General features: G+C 39.8%; 1 protein-coding gene and 1 long non-coding RNA gene across 3 annotated transcripts in view; one reads left to right on the top strand and one right to left on the bottom strand.

Moving 5' to 3' along the window:
* The window catches only part of LOC141376286 (uncharacterized), a 501,640-nt gene that overhangs the window by 32,031 nt on the left and 447,102 nt on the right, over positions 1-22,507 (top strand). The gene's annotated exons all lie outside the window — the stretch shown is intronic.
* The window catches only part of rasgrf2a (Ras protein-specific guanine nucleotide-releasing factor 2a), a 61,250-nt gene that overhangs the window by 35,846 nt on the left and 2,897 nt on the right, over positions 1-22,507 (bottom strand). For both annotated transcript variants that reach the window (XM_009305082.5, XM_009305083.5), the window contains exons 2-6: positions 9,300-9,406; positions 5,823-5,970; positions 3,363-3,452; positions 3,008-3,261; positions 1,147-1,226 (exon numbers count right to left, since the gene is read on the bottom strand). In XM_009305082.5, the coding sequence (XP_009303357.1) occupies positions 1,147-1,226; positions 3,008-3,261; positions 3,363-3,452; positions 5,823-5,970; positions 9,300-9,406 (679 nt within the window). The remainder of the gene's footprint in view (positions 1-1,146; positions 1,227-3,007; positions 3,262-3,362; positions 3,453-5,822; positions 5,971-9,299; positions 9,407-22,507) is intronic.

Genomic DNA, 22,507 nt, shown 5'->3' with positions numbered 1-22,507 from the left:
TAGAATATAAGTAGACTGTTAGGTTGGGGTTAGGTTTAGTGTAAGTTGACATGTACAGTACTAGCAAAGTTTGTTATGGATAGTTAAACATCTGTTGAAGTCTACTAATACTCAAATGAACCATTAGAATAAAGTGTTACCGATTTATATTCTGAATATGTTATATTTGATTTCTCTGTCATTCTGTTGTTCTTTTGAATTCTGTGTGCGGAGAAGAAAGAACACATCTCACGATAATTCGTAACTTTTTAATTTAGTGACTAATTTGTATGAATTCGTATGATCTCATTTGCACAATTTAGTATAGTTTGCTTATCCCCCGATGACGGTTGGGTTTAAGGGTGGGGTTTGGTGCCACACCTCCTTTTCAAATCATACATTTTCATATGAATATGTACAAATTAGCCACTACAAAATGTAAAATAGCTACATTTTCTCATGAGATCAGGTTGTAATATACCACTGTACATATGTATGGTTCTGTGTGACAGATATATTCTCTCATTCTGAAAACATACCCCATACACATTTTTGGAGAGTGCCAAATACGTCCCAGGAGCTATGCTTTTTTGTAGTTTTTGTTTTCAGGAATCCACCAAAGTCTACGCTTTTTCAGATCTCAAATTTCTATCGCGAGTTCCATTCTCGCCCGCTGTTCTCACATAAATCCACCAGAGGCCGCTGTGTACACTTTTTCAGATCTTAAATTTCTATCGCGAGTTCCATTCTCGCCCGCTGTTCTCACAAAAATCCACCAGAGGCCGCTGTGTACACTTTTTCAGATCTTAAATTTCTCTCTCAAGTGCCATTCGCGCCTGCTGTTCTCAGATAAATCCACTAGAGGCTGCTGTTGGTTGACTGACTGACTGACTGACTGATCTTACCACATTCTCAGCCTGTTATTTACTTGTTTATTTGATTTTTTAGCTTTTGTTTTTGTCTACCTGACAACCTGGTAACAGCGAAAAAGCCGTCCACACAGAGGTAATCAGTCAGCTGGTAGCGTTCATTTTAATGATAAAACACAGTCATACGTAACTGGCTACATAATTTGCAATCTCCAGAAATGTATCTAGGGGTACGTTTTCAGAGTGAGGCTGTGTTGATTTTGCAAAAAATGCAACTTGAAGATGGCAGAAAACTCACCTAAAACTAACGTCGGCCAGTTGGCTATCCGAGCCTTCAAGCCTTGGTGAAATATCTCATGGAGAAACATTATCGTCTCACTTACAAACAACAACAACAACAACAAAAAAAAAACAATTAGAAATTCAGAGTTCATTACTTTTCGAATCTTCAAAAAAGGAAGTACATTTCAAAACATTCAATGGGGTTATTTGAATTAGCAGTGCTAAAAGTTAACAATGTTGCATAAAAAAAATAAACCTGAAATACAGTTAACTTACAGTAAAAAATGTGTTTTAATTAAAGGTGCTGTCTGTAAGTTTTTGACTCTTCTAAAGCATAAAAATATCATAATATGTTTACAGATATTTCAGAAACATGCTAAGTGAACATACTTGTTTATCTGAAAAACAATGCTGAAGTCAGATATTCTGCTTTGAACATGTGCGTTACGTGCTTGAACGTCTGTCTTTGTTTTGGTTCTTTTAACCCGCCCACTGTTACTTTAGCCATTTGTAGTTCAGCACCCCGGATTGCCTTGGTGGAAAACTACGTATTTAATTCATTCTGTTCTAAAGGCTCTCAAAGTGTGCGTCCGTGACCGAAAATGTGACCTCTTGTGGTCAGTAGCAGACGAAATGAGACGCGGATTCAGAGTTCCACGTGAGGTGGCTATTAATTAGCAAATAATATAAACATTACAAACATTAGGTGAGCAGTTCACATTGTAAACCTGTGTCCTAACAACACGCTACATGAGGAGGCTTGCAGTGATGAGCAATTGGGCTTTTTGCACCAGACGAAATGTAAATACAGCCATTCAGAAGCACAGAATAGTGCACTGACTGCACTCAAGCAAACTGATAAGGTTTATAATCTAATAAATGCATATTAAACCTCTTTTACATTATTATGTAGATGCTGAATCACTGATATATGCTGGTTTGCACTGAGTCTCAGTTCTAAAGTTTAATTTCAAATAGTTTATTTCACTTTTAAGATCTGAGGTGAACTATCTGCTGCTGCTTTCAGTAGTATGGCAATAAATGTCATGTAAAATGGCATTAAAACTCACATTATTAGCATTTAACACTAATTAAAGCACATGAGGTGTACCTGAGTTGATCTTTATTCACATGTGAGAATTAGAAGCATTTCTAAAACAGAATTTCAGCTGTTGTTTAGGACAAAAACTCCTTTTAGTGTGGAAAATATTTCATTTATCATGTGCTGTTGCTTTTAGTTAGAAAATTGTTCAAATCAGCCTTTAGGCTCGATAGTCAGGCACACTCATGTCAATCTGGCAACCTGCACTTGCGTGAACCCATCAGAGGAGGAGCCAATTGAAAATGTGTTTTGATCCAGGAGTGCAATACCAAGTTCAACCACTGGGTGTCACACTTACACACTGCAATTTACCTTTAAAAATCACTGATGTTTTTGAAACCAAGTTTAATAAGGCAGAATTTAGTTTGCCAAATGATCTTTCAAGAATCATTCCAACGTGCAGATTTAGTGCTCGGTTGAAGCGCTAAAACCCCATTGTTATTGTCAGGGTTTTCATCATTCTGATGTCAAATTAATCAAACAGACTAAACCATAAGCTGCAAACCTGAGGGCATACTTTTTGTCAAACAGCTGGGGGGGCAATAAACAACATTTATCAAGATCAAATTTTGAAGGGCACATTTGTAATACAGCTAAAACTGTACTTGGTGTGTGTGTGTGTGCACATGTGATTGAAAATAGGAAAGTGGGCATTTGGACCTAAGCACTTTAAAGGGAAAGGGGGATGAGTCAAAATTAAGTTGAGTTGTAAAATGAGATAATTAAAAAAACAAAGTGTAGTGTTCCTTTAAGATCATCATGAGCACATGTATACCTATTGAGGAAGATGCTGCTGACATCGTCGTGACTGATGGGAGGTTTTTTGGAGCTGGCCGCCATCCGGAGCGGCCGGAGGAAGCAGTTGACCAGGATGGAGAGCTGGAGCACGTACTCCGTCTCGGCCTCCACCATGTTAAAGACGATCTGGTTCCTCTTCCTCATGCTCTCGGCGTGAGGCGAGCAGATGTAGTCCTGCACGATGATCTTCCACTTCCTCCTGCAGAGCCAGCCACGCATGAAGCTCTGCACCTGTGAGGAAACACGCAAAGCAGACGCCCAACAAGTGACCCATTTATAAGGACACAACTGTGATGTGTAAATAAGACAGAGTAGTGAATATCTAGACCAACCATCTTGATTTTTTTGATGTCTGGATCTTCTTCGTCTTGAAAGGACTGAAAGGGCAACATCCGCTCTTTTGATTTGTTCAGAACAACAATCTGTAACAGAGATAACGCAGTTACTTAATGGATTAGTTCATCACCTACTCACACTTTATGCAATCACAATCTGTTTGATCTTCTACCATTTGCAGTTCAAATGTTATTAGCTTAAATATGAGTGCAAAATTTGATCTGTGTTCATTTGGCGAATGCTAACATTAAATATTAGGAATGTAAACAGGCTCATTAACGTTAAAATGTGGACAGGCTCTACAATGGTTTAAGTCATACTTAGCTGACTGTTTGTGAATATTAACGCGCAGCCTTTACAAGTCAGCCCAGTAAAGTATGGGGTGCCTCAAGGATCAGTTTTAGGCCCTTTGCTGTTTACAATATGTATGCTAGCCCTGGGAGACATTATTAGAAGACATGGGATCACTGCTATGCAGATGATACTCAAATATATATTTCAACTAAACCAGATGAGATGTCTGAACTGTCTAAGCTAACTGAGTGTATTAAAGATGTTAAAGACTGGATGACCAACAATTTTCTTCTCTCAAACTCAGACAAAACAGAATTATTACCAGTGGCGTAGCGCAAAATGTGGAGACCCCCCTGCAGGGATCACTGACGGGGCCCCCTGATGATTTGGGTGTGGGGGGGGGGGGGGGGGGATCACAAATTGAGGAGCGGGGAAGGGAGGTGGGGTGGAGCTACAACGCGGGAAAGCCTTTACAAACTGAGGAGCGATCACAAACTAAGGAGCGGGAAAGGGGGGTGGGGTGGAGTGACAACGTGGGGAAGCCTTCACGAACTGAGGAGCAATCACAAACCGAAAGCGGCGAGAGCGTCAAAGTAGCCAGAAGTCATTCATTTTCAATGAGAACTGGCGGCGAGAAACAGCGCGACGCGTCTTCTTTGGTGTGAGCGTCGAGGAGAGTTGAAATCAAGTCAACTTTATGGTATGAGCTATGACGCGGTTCGGCGGAAAGCAATCAGAATGAAGTAGTCCACCGCTTGAAAGGTGTTTAGAGAACAGAGACCTGTGAACTTTGGTTCGGACCACAGTTATTCCCAAGAGTTTGATTATTGCGGCTGCCGGATTTTCAATTATTGAAAATCGCGACGACGCGGGGCCCCCTAATCACGCGGGCCCCCCCGCTATGCCACTGATTATTACTTATTGGGCCTAAATCCTGCACACAGAAGATCTCACAACTCGACCTACAATTAGAGGGATACAAAGTTAGCGTTAGCTCTACTATCAAAGATCTGGGTGTCATATTTGACAGCAGTTTAACTTTTAAAAATCATATCTCGCATGTCACAAAAACTGCCTTTTTTTAATCTGTGAAATATCGCTAAGTTACGAAGTATGCAATCCATCTCAGATGCAGAAAAGCTAGTCCATGCTTTTATGACTTCTAGGCTGGATTACTGTAATGCTGTTTGCTGGCTGCCCAGCATCCTCTATTAACAAACTTCAGCTAGTACAAAATGCAGCTGCCAGAGTTCTTACAGGTCTAGAAAATACGATCATATCACCCCAATTTTATCCTCCTTACACTGGCTGCCTGTTCAGTTTCGTATTGAATTTAAAATATTGCTTCTTACCTAAAAGCCTTTAAATAATCGAGCTCCTGTTTATCTAACCAACCTTCTGTCTCGCTACAATCCAACCTGCTCTTTAAGATCTCAAAACTCAGGGCTTCTGGTAGTACCTAGAATAGCAAAGTCAAGTAAAGGAGGTCGAGCCTTCTCCTTTATGGCTCCTAAACTCTGGAATAGCCTTCCTAATAATGTCCGAGGCTCAAACATGCTCTCGCAGTTCAAAACTAGATTAAAGACCGATCTTTTTAGTAAAGCATACACTCAGTGCATCACTTAGCTCAGCTCTGCACAAGACGTTCGGTCAGAGGAGAAATGGTCGTGCCCAACTGAGCCTGCTTTCTCTCAAGGTTTTTTAATTTTTCACTTTCACCAATTGGTGAAGTTTTCTCCTCCCCGCTGCCAACACTGGCTTGCATTGTTAGGGAATTTTAGAGCTGTGCATTGATGGATTTGCTCTTCAGTGTTTGGACTCTCAGTAGTGATTATTAAACCACACTGAACTGAGCTAAACTGAACTGAACTTAAACTCTGAAAACTGAACTGACACTGTTTCAATTTACTATGATCTTCTATGTGAAGCTGCTTTGACACAATCTACATTGTAAAAGCGCTATACAAATAAAGCTGAACTGAATTGAATTAAAAATGATAAACCAATTAACTGTTTATTTGAACATCCTTCACAGTAACAGATGTGAACTGTGATTGGGCTGATTTTCATTCTTCATTCTGAACATGTTTTGAGTCTGTTACCGATTGGATCTTTTTCTGGCACCTGACAACCTTGGATTGAGCTGAAGACGATAAACGAACCTCGGCCTTCAGCCTCTCGATCTCTGTATCCTGGTCCTCCAGTTGAGTCCGGAGCTGATTTGCCGCCACCTTTTCCGTCTCCATGATCTGCACCAGATGGATGTATTTCTGCATGAGAACTTCCCGCTCGATGATCAGATCTGAATAACTGCCGGCGACAGCAGAAGGACAAAGAAACATATTTAGAAACATTTTCCAAGAAAACCTGAAATAAATTAACGAGCTTTACTTCAGAAACCACAAACAAACGCAAAACAGGAATCGATTCAAATGTTTGCCATGACTTTACTTGAAGGGGGTTTATCACGGAAAAATAAATGCTGGGTTCCACACTATCGATTTGTGTTGGAACAACATGAAGGAATTAATCTAACTTATTAGTTTTGACAAATTTAAGTGGCTTTAACTTAAAACAGTTAAGTTGTCGGTGACGCGGTGGCGCAGTGGGTAGCACAATCGCCTCACAGCAAGAAGATCACTGGTTCTAGCCTTGGCTGGGTCAGTTTGCATGTTCTCAGTTCGCATGGGTTTCCTCAGGGTGCTCCGATTTCCCCCACAAGACCAGACATATAGGTGAATTGGATATGTTAAAACTGACCGTACTGTATGAGTGTGTATGGATGTTTCCCAGTGCTGGGTTGCAGGTGGAAGGGCATCCGCTGCATAAAACATATACTGGATTTGTTGGCGGTTCATTGTGCTGTGACAACCCCAGATGAATAAAGGGACTAAGCCGCAAAGAAAACGAATGAATGAATAAATTAATGAATGAAGTTGTCCCCAAAAAAACTCTGAACAAACATAAAACATCATTTTTTGAGTGTAATTATTGTCTCCAAATATCCAGGAGACCGGGGGGAGGGGGTGTTCGGGGGTGAGGTCTCTGAAAAACACTGTTAAGAACCGGGATAGCATGCAGCGAGTTTTGGGCGGCTGCTGTGATCGGGTACTGTACCAAGGTTGGCGACCTGGGGGTATTTACAGACTATACCAAACAAAAACAAAAAAAGGGGGAGGGGGGGTGAAATTACAGGAGTAAATCCGGCAGAAATAACAAAACGGGATGGTTGCGGGAGATTGGTCTGAAATACGGGAGACTCTCGGGAAAAACAAGAGTGTTGGCAGGTATGCTTATAATGGCCTCACGACAATCATGTTTATGACAGATTTATGACGAGTTGTAATGTCAGGACAGATTATGATGTATTTGTTTATGTCAAGGTGTTATCTTAAAATGGCATAAGTGAGTTAATTAAACTTAACGACAGTTGTCAAAAGCATACATACTTCATGACAGTCTTTTAAACTCCCCCTTCAAGTAACGTCATGGAAGTTCAGAAGTCTTGTAATAACCCCCAGTAACACTCCAGGGTTTTCCAATATTACAATGAGTGTCTTATAAAGGGGTTAAACTCAAGGGAACATTGACTGGATAATATTTTGTAACCTCATGTAGCTTTGTTTATGATTTTTGAAGTTGAAAACCAGCCAATGTTACTTCTTTCTTACAAAATGTGCAGAGAAACACATATATATTGGATGCACAAAATTTGATGTCAACAAACTTTAACATTTATAAGCCTACTTTTTTATCATAACAATATATGCTTGTGTGGTGAGTCGTATTTTATCATATCCATCCAGTATTGAATCCCCTCCAATCGGAATTCACAGACAACCACTACTGATACAAAGATTTTGGTGAAATCTGACATACTGACAGATAAAATTGTGCTTGCTTTCCTACTTCATATTAAATCCATCAAAACTACATGCTGCTATAATGAAGCTTTTAGTTAAAGCCGGTTTAGTAAAGGCATCACTGAGGTCTTAATCTATGAACCACATGCAAAAACTGTGACGTAACAGTCAGACACAACATCATTTTTTCTATTACATATCAGTGGTTCTTGATTCTTTTGCTAATATGTATATTTACCTTTACCGGCCACTTTATTAGGTACACCTTACTAGGACCAGGTTGGATCCCCTTTTGCCTTCAGAATGGCCTTTATTCTTCGTGGCATAGATTCAACAAGGTACTGGAAATATTCCTTAGAGATTTTGGTCTATGTTGACATGATAGCATAACACAGTTACTGCAGATTTGTCGGCTGCACATCCATGATGTGAATCTCCCGTTCCACCACATCCCAAAGGGGCTCTACTGGATTGAGCTCTGGTGACTGTGGATGGAATTTGAGTACAGTGAACTCATTGTCATGTTCAAGAAACCAGTCTGAGATGATTCACACTTTATGATATGGTGTGTTATCTTGCTGGAAGTAGCCATCAGAAGATGGAACCGTTGATACAAGGCAGGATGGACTCATGCTTTCATGTTGTTGATGCCAAATTCTGACTCGACCATCTAAATGTGAAAGTTTTGGTGAGCCTGTGTGAAATGTAGCCTCAGTTTCCTGTTGTTAGCTGACAGGAGCGGCACCCGGTGTGGTCTTCTGCTGCTGTAGCCCATCTGCTTCAAGGTTGGACGTGTTGTGTGTTCAGAGATGCTCTTCTGCAGATCTCGGTTGTATCGAGTGCTTATTTGAGTTACTGTTGCCTTTCTATCAGCTGGAACCAGTCTGGCCATTCTCCTCTGACCTCTGGCATCAATAAGGCATTTGCGCCCACAGAACTGCGGCTCACTGGATATTTTCTCTTTTTCCTATCATTCTCTAGTAGAGCAGCAGTTTCTGAAATACTCAGACCAGCCCGTCTGGCACCAACAAACATGCCACTTTAAATTCACTTAAATCAGCTTTCTGATGCTCGCTTTGAACTGCAGCAGATCGTCTTTATCATGTCTACCAGCCTAAATGCATTGAGTTGCAGCCAAGTAATTGGCTGATTATTAATTTGCGTTGAAGAGCAGTTGGACAGGTGTACCTAATAAAGTGGCCAGTAAGTGTGCGTGTGTGTGTGTGTGTGTATATATAGAATATATTAGATTGAGATATGTCACATTTGATTGAATATTCTTGTAAATTTGAGCATTATCACATTTGTAACACTATATAACTACTTAAATGTGGGTGAGCTGACGTTAGTTTAGACTCGATTACACACTTTAGTAATGTCTCTCAATATTTTGAATCTGTTTTTTCTGTACTTCTTTAATACTTTGTACTTTTCTAATACCATTTGTCATGTTTAACAGGTTTTATTTTTCATGTGTCTTTATAGTTTTTTATTAAGTTAGAATTCGTTTTTCAAGTAGTTTAAGCTAAACAAAAATGCATAACCAGTGCTTAAAATAAAGAAAAAAAAGTGAAGTTTTATTTAATCAGGTAAAATTTTATACCAAGTAACAAACAGTATTTGATATGTTTTCATTGTTAACCCTGGTGTGAGATTATAGGAACACTTTGCTCAGGACATTTTCCTTTCCTACAGAAAAACTGACATGCTAAAACAGCTCAGGAAACATCGATTCTCCAAAGATGCTACTTCATGTGGTTAGTGTTTTGATTGTACCTGGCCTGCTGAATGACCTCCACCCACTCATTACAATCAGCTTCTTCTTCTGACCGCAGCTCCAGAGGTTTCTGCCCATCGTGGCCGAAAATCACCAAGAAGTAATGCTAAAAAAGATGAGAAATGTAACATCAGAGCGTGGCAACCACAAATCAGCATTCGGTATGGCATTTGGCCTATATGGTGAGCAGCATTAAGCCCCATTCACCCAGGGCGTCAGTGTCGACGCCTCCCAGTTGCTTGCTGTAGAAGCACCAACGGAAGCATCAGCCAATCATATCGCTTTATGCATACACCCCCAGCTCAGACAGTAGCCGACTGCGATCTTATTTCATTAGCTAACGCTCCTATGAAAATCTCGTCAGCTCCAACTTCAGACACGCTCTTCAACAAGTGTTAACGCTAGAGCCCCGTGTGAATGTAAGGATTCCTATTTTGCCCCTTTTTACTTTGTGTATTCAGAATGTGCAACCCAGGCTCATTGGAGATATGTGCCCAGGGCTACATTTTTGAGAAACGAGAAATATGTACTCAAGGCTACATGTGCTTGCAGGTTTTGTTTTCACAAAAACAAGATACTGACCATTTTTTTGTATCAAATTAGTCCCCAGGGCACTTTTTCTCATATGTGCCATTTGTGATAAATCCACCAGAGGCCGATGTGTACATCTCAACGTCTTTCTCAAGTGCATCCATTAGAGAAGCTGGTCAGCATGTCGTCATACATAAGTGTGAAAAATTGATTGCCCTCTTACTGATTTCTTATATTTTTACATGTTTGTCACACTTTAAGACTTCAGTTCATAAAACAAAATTAAATATTAGTCAAATATAACTTAAGTAAACACTCAATCATTTTGACACTTTTTATTATTAAGGGAAGAAAAAATACAAAACTACATAACTCTGTATGAAAAAGTGTTTGCCCCTAAACCTAATAACTGGCTTGGTCACCCTTAGCAGCGACAATCAAGCGTCTTCAATAACTTGTAATGAGTCTGCTACAGCGCTGTGGAGGAAATCTTTGCAGAGTTGTTGTAATTCAGCCACATTAGAGGGTTTAAGAAGGTCATTCTACAGCATCTCAATTGGATTCAGATCAGGACTTTGACTAGGCCGCTCCAAAGTCTTCATTTTGTTCTTCTTCAGCCACTGAAAAGTGGACTTGCTAGTGTGCTTTGGATTATTGTCAGTAAAATTATAAATTACTTTTCTATTATATTTAGGCCCAATCTCAATTCTTTTTTTATTAATCTGGGGTCACCACAGCGAAATGAACCGCCAACTTATTCAATCATTCATTTTGTTTTCGGTTCAGTCCCTTTATTAATCTGGGGTCGCCACAGCGGATCGAACCGCCAACTCATCCAGTATACGTTTTATGCAGCGGATGCCCTTCCAGCTGCAACCTATCACTGGGAAACAACCATACACACTCATTCACACACATACACTACGGACAAATTAGCCTACCCAATTCACCTGTACCGCATGTCTTTGGACTGTGAGGGAAACCGAAGCACCCGGAGGAAACCCACGCGAATGCAGGGAGAACATGCAAACTCCACACAGAAACGCCAGCTGAGCCGAGGCTCGAACCAGGATGTCGTGGTGGCACTTTTGATCATTTTGGAAGGGCACTTTCTATCCAAGACAAAAAAAGGGCATGTGCACTGCACAGGTTGAGCCCTATGTGTGCACGTGCCTGTCTACCATATTGCGGTTTACTAAAAAGTAAAAAAAAAAAAGTAAAAAGTATACCGTAAAATTTTAGAATTAAGTTTCTACCATATTTTAGTTCACCGTAATATGGTACCCTGTACAATTTCTAAATAACGTTTCTACCTTGTTTTTAGCTGTAAAATTCTGGCAACCACACAGCTGCTGTTTTTTTTACAGTGAATAGTGTCCAGATTATTTTTCACAGAGATGTATTGCTTGCTGTTAGTTAACGTTAGTCAACTATGGGGACTTCAAAATACAGTGTTACTTAAAAATGACTAAATAGCAAGCATGTTACCAACACACGGTAGAAAAGAAATCATAATAAATCATGTCTGGAATCCTCGGCTTGATTTTCTTTAAGCTAAATTGGTTTTCTTATATACAGTGATTTGATTACGGATAGAAATGTAATCTGGCCTCGTTCTTGACCCGTTCACCCTCAAATAAGTGATGGAGCGATGCAGCGAGGCTCTGAGTGTGTTTTATAGGATGTAGGCTTAAGGGCTCGAAGCGCGGCTGGTGTGTGTGTGTGTGTGTGTGTGTGTGTGGTTATGTAAGCCGAGCTTCTCCTCTGTCTTTAATGCGCTGTCCTGAGCCTCAGGCCTTGTTTAAACCGAGAGATAACAATAGACACGGTCGGCCCACAAATACAGCGACCCACAGAACTATCAGCTCCCACTGAATCCCGTTCAAATCACGGCTACTGTACAGTAAACACAGCTCTTCAGAGCAAACTTCATTAACAGGTCAGAATCCACATTCACATCTGACTCGTTTGCATAATTTTCCCTAGCAGCGCTGTACGCATGTTTTATCATGCATATAAAAGCACACAGACTGTCCTGCCGAACTCGTGCACTGTAGACTTTCATTCAAATAGCCGTGTCTAAGAGAAACACGCAGCCCGAAGCGCTACTATTCTTAGACGACGACCTCACAATACCGCAGGAATCATGGAAAACTCTGCTTCAAGAGGGATTGCATTTGTAAGGACACCATAGCAGATATTAATACAACAAAACAGCTTTGAAATAGTCTCAACCCAACTCAACTCAATTCATCTTTATATCTATAGCGCTTTTACAGTGTACAGTTTAGAATTATTAGCCCCCTTTTTTATTTACTTTTTTAATTGTTTCCCAAATGATGTTTAACAGAGGAAGGAAATTTTCACAGTATGTCTGATAACATTTTTTCTTCTGGAGAAAGTCTTGTTTGTTTTATTTTGGCTAGAATAAAAGCAGTTATTCATTTTTTTAAAAACATTTTTGAGACAAAATTATTAGCCCCTTTAAGCTAATTTTTTTCCCCCGGATAATCTACAGAGCAAACCATCGTTATACAATAACTTGCCTAATAACCCTAACCTGCCTAGTCAACCTAATTAACCTAGTTCAGCCACTTTACACAGCAAAAATTGCTTTTCTTACTTAGATTTTTTGTCTTGTTTCTAGTCCAAATATCTAAAAGTTCTTAAATCAAGAAGTATTTTCTAGACAAGCAAAGCATATTGTCTTGTTCAAAGAAATAATATGCCAAAATGAAGTGAGTTTTTGCTTAAATCAAGCTAAATAATCTGCCAATGGGGTAAGCAAAATAATCTTATCACAAATCGAAAAACAAGAGTATTTTGCTTACCCCATTGGCAGATTATTTAGCTTGATTTAAGGAAAAACTCACTTCATTTTGGCATATTATTTCTTAAAATAAGACAATATATTTTGCTTGTCTAGAAAATGCTTCTTGGTTTAAGAATTTGTAGATATCTGGACTAGAAACAAGACAAAAAATCTAAGTAAGTAAAGCATTTTTTGCAGTGAAGCTGTATAGAAGTGTCTTGAAGAACATCAAGTAAAATATTATCTACTGTCATCATGGCAAAGTTAAATAAATCAGTTATTAGAAATGAGTTATTAAAACTATTATGCTTAGAAATGTGTTGAAGAAATCTTCTCTCCGTTAAATAAAAATATAATAGAAATATTATATATAAAAAAAAGAAACAAAATTCAAAGGGGGGCTAATAATTCTGACTTCAACTGTATGTGTATATATATATATATATATATATATATATATATATATATATATATATATATATATATATATATATATATATATATATATATTAGGTGTGCTGAAAATGTGCTGAAAAAATCTTCCCTCCATTAAACAGAAATTGGGGGGGAAATAAACAGGGGCGCTAATAATTTAGTGGGGCTAATAAATCTGACGTCAACTGTAGATTGTGTTAAAGCAGATTAACATAGAAGTTCTAGTAAACTGAAACTGTCAGTCCAGTTTTCAGAGTTGAAGTTTAGTTCAGTGTGGTTTAACTTTCACTGCTGAAAGTCCAAACACTGAAGAGCAGATCCATCCATGTGCAGCTCCACAAGTCCCCAAAAAAGCAAGCCAGAGGCGACAGTGGAGGAACTTCACCAATTGACCAAAGTGAAGGAAAAAACCTTGAAAGAAACCAGGCTCAGTTGGGAACGATCAATTCTCCTCTGGCCAAACGTCTTGTGCAGAGCTACAGTCTAGGCACTGGAAGCTGGAGAACGCTGGATGTCCATGGTGGAGAAGCTGCAGGTGTGAGTAGGTCACCGGCGGGCAGTGCTTAATTTGTAAATGAATAATTCCCGGAACAAAACCAGGAAATAAAAGTTACCACGCCCAACGTCCACCAAACAACTTCAGTGTTCCCGAAACATGACGTCATTAAACAGTGATGGTGCAGAAAAGAGCATCACATTCCAGAACGGTCCTTAATTAATTTGTGCCACATAAGTCACGAACAATAAAAACATGTGGCTACTAACATAAATCATTTGAACAATCACTATTCAGTTCACTTCACTATTACGTGCCAAGTGAAAAAAAAAAATTTAATTGATTCACTCTGTCTAATCTTTGAGAAGAGCTAGGGCTGGACAATAATTCAGTATTCATGTATATTGCGATAGATTTTTTTTCAAAAACGGTGATATAATTTTTAAACCCATTTCCAATATTTCGATATAAATTTGCATATATATATATATATATATATATATATATATATATATATATATATATATATATATATATATATATATATATATATATTGTTATATATTTATATACATAAAATCTTATACATCATCAGACATCCTAACTCTCTTGGAAGTTCCGGGAGTCTCTATGCATTTGCCGGAGACCATCAACCAACCGAAGAGCAGATCCATCCATGCAGCTCCACAAGTCCAAGCAGTTGGTTTAATAAAGATTAATAAAGGGACTAAGCCGAAAAGAAAATGAATGAATGAATGAATGAATGAATGTGTACTTATCCAAATAAATAAATAAATGTTTTTAAAGTAAAATATAGTGTATTAAACAGAAAAAAACTGTTATTGTTTTTCATCCAGACATTTAAGTGAAGTTTATTAATAAACTAATTTCAAGAGGATCACTTGCTTATGACTGCTGATTTACCATTCAGACGATTCCTAAGCCACTATAAATACTCTTAAGTTCCATATAGCAGCCATCTTTGTTTTGAAGAATCCCCCCTTCCACCCCTACTCCTCCTCCTTTCCTAGATGGGTGGCATGGTGGCCCAGTGGTTAGCACTGTTGCCTCACAGCAAGAACGTCACTGGTTCTAGTCCTTATCAAGCCAGCCGATGTTTCTGTGCGGAGTTTACACATTCTCTCCGTGCTCACGTGGGTTTCCCCCGGGTCCCCCGGTTTCCTCTCACCGTCCAAAAACATGCAACTTAAGTTAATTGACTAATCCAAATCGGCACCATAGACATGCACCTAGTAAGTAGTTATCTCTTAAGAGCAATCAATATCTGTTCATTAGCTACTACAGCAGGGGAGTTCTCCAGATCTACCTGAGCTCAAACTCCCCTCTCGCCTTGCAAAGGGGTGGGAGCCCCGGGCTCGAGGATCTTATAAGCTCAGGGCTCTCTCCTGGGACAGCATGCTTAACAAGCTTCATAATCAATCACCAGCTAAGTGTGAACTCTTGAAAAATAACATATTTTAGAGCAGTAATCACAAGACCATGAAACCGTAATGGTTATATCCAAGGTTATCATACAGTCAGAATTTTATACCGGCCCATGCCTAAACTAGAAAACAGAAGTTGCTGAAATTAAAATTACAGAACAAAAACTGTGATTTATGCAGATTCAAGTGGTCAAACATAAGAAGAAAATCAAGTCTAGTCATGACTAGTCTCTCTGTTTAACTCTGTGATAGTCAGTATGAAGCTGCTGATGTGTAAGTGCAGCACGCTTTGATAACACAGAGGCACTTCAACATGACATCAAACCCGATTTCCATGGAAACGCAAGTCATCACCGTGCTGATGGCCGAGTCAAGCATATTTCATTTGCATCTGAATCTTTATAATGCACATTCAAAGAGGGAGAAAATCTACAGCAGCACGGAGAAAACTCCAGCCAGAGTGAGTGACGACCAATGCAATAATGCAGGTATTATTAATAATATTCTACTCAAGCACATTTTTCACAATAATTACTGTTTTAAAGCAGCTTGTGCACATTATTACATTGCACTGAAAATCCGAAGAGGTAAGGTCTTGTATAGGGTAGACAGTATATATATATATATATATATATATATATATATATATATATATATATATATATATATAAATTAGGGATGTAACGGTCTCAGAATTTCACGGTAAGATAATACCTCGGTATGAATGGCACGGTACGACATTTATTGAATCATTTACAGAAAAAACAAAACTAATGAAAAGACTCGAAAAAAGTGCCAAAAGTGTTTATTTACTTTAGCACTGAACATATCAACGACATACAAATTAACCATCTATCTGTACGTTTCGAAACAGGATCTTCAATTTTTCAATTTTAATAGCAAAAAACTATTAAATCATATAAAAAAATAAAGTGTCAATTTAGTATTGTTGACAACTCATCACAATCAACATTTAATCCCTCACTCACTTAGATAGAGATGAGTTTTTTAAGGAAAATGATCATATAACTATAATCTGGTAAAAGCTGGGATCTCTGGGCATGTCCCCTGCAACAGAAAAAAACCCTCTCATTTGGGACTGAGGTTTCTGGGACAGAGATATGACTTGGCCCAGGTTGACAGCAGTGGGTAACGTTGTGCATTGTCTTTACACTACTTGAGAGGACAAGCCATAAGTGAGATAGAGGTCTCTTTACGGTACAAGTCAATGTCTGCATCAATCTAACAAGTGTGCTGTGTTCTGCAGTCCCCATGACTGTTATTAGTCGTATTCCCCGACTTTTATTTCACCACAGTCTGGCAGTGCCTGCATACTGTTTTTTTTCTGTGTCTGTCACCTTTTCTGCTTTTTCGTATCTTTTTAGAAAGAAACCGAAATGCTTCCACACATCTGATTTAAAACCCGCTTTAGGTTCGATCATTTCCAGCTCTTTTATTCCTCCCCGCTACTAGCAGCACACTCCATTTCCACATTACTGGATCTGTAGTGACAACAGACCGTAAAGGATGATGGCCATGCCTGGGCTGATGGGAATTGTAGTTCCCGCTACCTCCCGTTCGCTTCATTCGCCTAAGCAAAATTTTCCCAGAAATATAGTTTTATTGAGTCATGCGCCTACGGTAATATTGAAAAAAATTACTATTGCGGTATGACGGTATTCACAATATTGTTACATCCCTAATATATATGTGTATATATATATATATATATATATATATATATATATATATATATATATATATATATATATATATATATATATATATATAATTTCTGTTTAATGGAGAGAAGATTTTTCAACACATTTCTAATCATAATAGTTTCAATAACTCATCTCTAATAACTGATTTATTTTATCTTTGCCATGATGACAGTAAATAATATTAGACTAGATATTTTTCAAGACACTTCTATACAGCTTAAAGTGACATTTAAAGGCTTAACTAGGTTAATTAGGTTAACTAGTCAGGTTAGGGTAATTAGGCAAGTTATTGTATAACAATGGTTTGTTCTGTAGAAAAAAAATAGCTTAAAGGGGCTAATAATTTTGTTCTTAAAATGGTGTTTAAAAATTTAAAAACTGCTTTTATTCTAGCTGAAATAAAACAAATACGACTTTCTCCAGAAGAAAAAATATTATGCTGTGAAAATTTTCTGGCTCTCTTAAATATCATTCTGGAAAAAGAAAAAAAGTCAAACGGGGGTAAATAATTCTGACTTCAAGTGTGTATTAAGATCTGCATCACAATATCTCAAACTGTATTCACTGATATCAAAGTTCCCATATTTAGTAGAGGATCACACTAAACATTAGCATAATTAATTATAATTTAATTCTAAACTAACAGAAGCCTTTCATTGCAGAACATTTTTTCCCATCAGTAAATGGCGGTTTTATTAAAATCCAGGTTATTTTGCACATCACAAAGCTCCTGTAATTAAGCTGGCGCAGAAATCAAAGCACAATCAGTGTCTGCTTTTAAATGCTGTTGGGGTTGGAGGCGGTGTTTGACGGAGGGATCCGGCTGTGAGGGGTGAGAAGGGTGCGGGAGGGAGACGTGCGATTTCCGGGAGATAATCACTCATGTGCGGGCATCCAGGAGTCTCTATGCACTCCCACAATTACCACGAGACTTGGGATGTCTGAATATCACGTTTAATAACTATAGTGAGACGTGATCCAGCGGTACATCCTTGATAAACTGTCCGACGTGCACTGCTCAGTGGAGCTCAGACGAGTGTGTGTGGTCACGTGATGTGCGTTTTCAGCGAACGAAGGGCTGTTTAGAAATGCTAGGTAAAACACGGTGTGGATCATGTTCGTTCTAAACTGACATTTTAACACTAAGACGTATTAGTGTAAACGGGGCCTGAGTGTGTTTTTCGTGAGCGGGTTTGCGATGGGGGCAGGGCGGAGGATCGGCGATGCCGGCTCAGCATCGTGTTGTCTATTGGCCCACCCTAGTGAGTAGTGAGTATTACGCTTTGAATAGCTGATGTGTTCACATTTACAGAGTTCACACTTAAATACTGTTTGACGACTTGTTAGCAAGTTAGCAGGTTTGGCATGCTGTCCCGGGAGAGAACCCTGAGCTCGGAGATAGTTGAGCCCAGGGCTCCCGCCAGGTCCATAGAGCATGTGAGGGGAGTACGAGGTCAGGTGTTCTCGAGAGCTCCCCTCGGCAAAAGAGGAAAGGAGGAAAAGGGGTGGATGGGGGGTTTCTTGGAGAAAACGAAGATGAGGGAGTAGTTCTTAGCTAGGTTACTTGTAGTGTGTTTGAATGAATCTGATTGGCTAGCTAATGAGTGTAGATGAGTGGCCAGCTGCAGTCAATCACATCACGTGCTCCTCTCGAAATTAGTTTGTGAAACTTCATTTAATTTGAGGATGTGTGTAAACGTAACATTCTGTAGTGCATTTAGTTATTGCCCAGCAGGCACACAACATTATAAAGCGTTAATATTAGGTTAGATTTAGGTTGTCATGTCAGATGACAAAAATTTAATGTCTAGTTAGCGTCTAAGAATAATGTCATTTTGATGTCAAAAAATAACATCAAATGTAGTTGATATTTGGTTGATTTTAGGTTGTTAGAAAGTGACCGAAATCCAACGTCAAGCCAACATCTTAAACTAATGTTATATTGACATCAAATACTGATTTGTCAGGTATGGCAAGCAAAATCCAACGTCTGATAGGCATCATAGTGACAACATCCACACATCAAGCTGTAACATCATTAGATGCTGATTTTTGTTTGATTTTAGGTTGGATGTTGGACATTGATGTCAGCCTGATGTTCAGTTCTGACGTCAACCCGATTTTCATTTCCAAACAAATGCAACGTCCCCATGATGCTGCGGCAACGTCAATCTGACGTCATGTTGACGTCCTGTGTCTGCTGGGTGTTTAAGGCCGTTTCGGTCAACCTACAGTAAACATCCGTCATCTTCTCATCAGTCATAGATATATACACTAGATATCGCATAGGGACCTTGAGCATGCGTCAATAGCGCCGCCACATTGGTACAGTGCTCCCAGGACAAATGTCATTCAACCGCACTAGTCAAGACAGTGTTATTACGTGAAGATGCGGGACTTTAGCGCTGTCTACGGGTGTAGTAACGAGCAAACAAAGAAAACAAAGCACAAAGGCAGAACATTTCAAAGGTAATATTAAGTTTTTTTCTGTTTTTGTATGTTCTGAACTTTTGTGCTAATCAGGTCACGTTATTGATGATAACAGTCACTTACTGCATTCACCATAAGGCAAAGCAGCTCCAACTCGCACTAAACACTCGGCTTATGCTAGTTTTGTTGAATAAAATCAGCAAACAATGCAAAAGCAATATGACAACGAGATGCTGCGCTGCCAGAAACTTGTATTATTGTCGGCTAACGTTAGTGAAAGAGTCGTTCGGGGGATTCATTCACAAACGAATCGCTCCCTCCGTCAGTATAAGAAGTGAAAGCAGGAGAGGAGCTGTGTTTCAGGACATGATTAGATCAAATTTAACAGGGAGGGTGGATAGTACATTTCTGTACACACAAACACAAGCTTTTTGTCAGGAATGCCCGTGCGGTCACTGATCCATCAATGTAGAAAAGTGATGTACAATTATAATTTTCGTAATTAGAAAAAATAAATTGGATACTAACATCCAGGAAAACTCCCGATCATAGATATATGTGTTTATGTGTATATCTCTGGCTTTGGATGGCCACAGTCCTCCACTGTACCTTGGTCCCACATTCGTTTCATAGGAGCGCTACTCTGTAGCAAGATGGCGGCGCTATTGACGCATTCCGTCCAATAGACAACAATAGGCCAGGCGACATCTAATGTATATATCAAATGCTCATCAGTGAGCTGCATCTATTCTAAACAGTCTCTGGGTCAATGTGTGTAAAGATTCTTCTTGGACACTTTTAATGCTTCCAAACAGTTTGCTGCATTTATAAAGCGCACATGTCTTGATGTAATTCAGTATGATGCGATTTATCTTCTATGTGTGATTTGATTGGACAGGAATCACAGGACTGATTTTTCTAATCACCATAGACAAGAATTAATAAAGTAGTGACTGCAGGTTGAAGGAAAGTAGTGGAGTAAAAGTACAGTTACTGCACTACAAATGTACTCAAAGGAAAGTAAAAGCACACATTTATAAAAACTACTTAGTAAATTACAATTCCTGAGAAAAACTCCTCAGTGACTGTCATTTGAGTATTTGTAATTAGTTACTTTACACCCCTGAGAATAACCGTACTGCTATCAAAGTGCATTGACAAAAACACTGAAAAAAATCTGCATGTGGGTGTAAGAAGTCAAATGCAGCTCTGAAAAAAAAGAAAACAAAGAAGAAATGTCACACTTTAGAGATCTCGCAGTGTTCAGCGGAGCAGAATGTGTTTCAGATTGACAGAGTGATGCTGGTCAGAGCCATCAGATGATAATCTCACAGTGTGTGTGTGTGTGTGTGTGTGTGTGTGTGGAGGGGGCAGCAACATCTGCTATAACATAGCAGAAGAGATTGTGTGTGGGTTTACTTAGCTTAATATGACAACACTTCTCTATAGGTAAAAAATGTAAATACTGCTCTTACATAAGTGGATTTTTAAAAGTGGAACAAATATTTTACCACAAGTCTGTGCACTTTAAAAGCACAATAAAGTTAAAAAAGTAAAGTGATTTATCAAATTAAATCGCAAGCTTGGCAAGTAGTTTTGGAGAATTTGATGTTCACCCATTCAAACTGAATGCCTGAGCATACTGCCCGAGAGGCGTTTCAAAGATGGCCGCCGAGTGAAATGACTTGCCTTAAGGGACTCTGGCCATACACACATGCTACTTCAGAGCAAATATTCAAAGTAGCATGGTAAACTATATAGGGAGCTCGTCACAGGATTTCATTGTTCAAAAATGAACCAATGTGAATATAAAACCAACCTCAGCTAAGTAAAGCAGGCTAGGCAGAATAGCACTATTTACTGATGTCGTTGTTAAACGAAATAAAATTGGCATTATCGATGCTGTAAAAGGATTTTATGAAACTGAAAACAATCACATCAATCTTTTACTGGGCATAAGAACCCATTCATAAAATCTACACCAGCTTTGGGGGACTGAAAGAGTTTTAAAACAGAACATTACCGGTCTAACAGAATTACTTCATCCATGGTGTCGTCCTTCCTCCAGCGTGCAAAACTAACTCCAATATTGATTCAGCATTTGATTTTACCACTGTCACTCTGTTGTGTGCACAATCACAGGATCTGCGTGAACAGGGGTGCACAGATCCCTACTGAAAAAAACAGTTTAAACCAGCCTAGGGTGGTTTTAGCTGGTCGACCAGGCTGGTTTTAGAGGGGCTTTGGCCTTTTCCAGGCTGGTTTCCAGCCATTTCCAGCCTGGTCTTAGCTGGTCAGGGTGGGAGATGACCAGCTAAAACCAGCTTGACCAGCCTAGCCAGGCTGGCAGCCCAGCCAAAACTAGCTATGTCCAGCTTAAACCAGGCTGGTCAAGCTGGTTTTAGCGGGATTTAGCTGGTCATTTTCCAGCCTGACCAACTAAGACCAGGCTGGAAATAGCTAAAAACCAGCCTGGAAATGGCCAAAACCCTCTAAAACCAGCCTGGTCAACCAGCTAAAACCAGCCAACCAGCCTAGGCTGGTTTAAGCTGGATTTTTCAGCAGGGATGTACAAATCTACACTTGTTGACAGACAGTTTGGGCTACTTATCAGAATTATGGGAATTGTCCGCTCAACAATATTTAATTGGATGAACATTTTTTAGTCTTTTGCCCAACCCAAGCTCATTCTGGAAACGTAGCCCCACGGACGTTTCTGGAGACCGCGATTTACGTGGCCGGAGGTACGTAAAGGCCGCGTTTGGTTTTTTTCGAGCGAACGCTGCGGGCGGTGTGGCGCCGCTCCGCCCCTCCTCTTCGCGCTCGCCGGCCGACGGCTCGCCTCCGAGTGGAGGGCTTTCACGACGCAATCAGTTTGTCCGCCTAGCTCACAGCGTTGCGTCGGCGGAGCGGAGGCCCCGGAGGAGGAGGACGAGCCGGAGCCGGCCGCGGTGGACGACGACCGGGATCGAGTCCGGGCAACGGCGGGTTTCGTAAGACGAAAAACGGAATCCAGAAAATAAGGGCGAGAACGCGGCGGGATCCGAAAACGCGGTCGAAATCGAAGACGAGGGCTTTTGCTTTTTTTTTTTTCCCAATCTGGCGGCTATTCGCGCGAGAACGGCGCGGGCGCGAACGCCGCGCGCTCCCGAGAGGCGCCCGCCCGAGACACAAAAAAGCGCGCACAGCGGCCTCTCGCGGATCCGCGAAAACAAAAAAACGCTCGAATACGTACCTCCCGGGACGTAAATCGCGGTCCGCAGAAACGTCCGCGTGGCTACGTTTCCACAATGAGCCCGGGTTGCTTTTGCCTCACCCAGAATATAAAAACACA

Source organism: Danio rerio, chromosome 10 (genome assembly GCF_049306965.1).
Source record: "Danio rerio strain Tuebingen ecotype United States chromosome 10, GRCz12tu, whole genome shotgun sequence".
In the NCBI taxonomy this organism is placed as follows: domain Eukaryota; kingdom Metazoa; phylum Chordata; class Actinopteri; order Cypriniformes; family Danionidae; genus Danio; species Danio rerio.
This window is presented reverse-complemented; position numbering and strand designations above follow the sequence as displayed.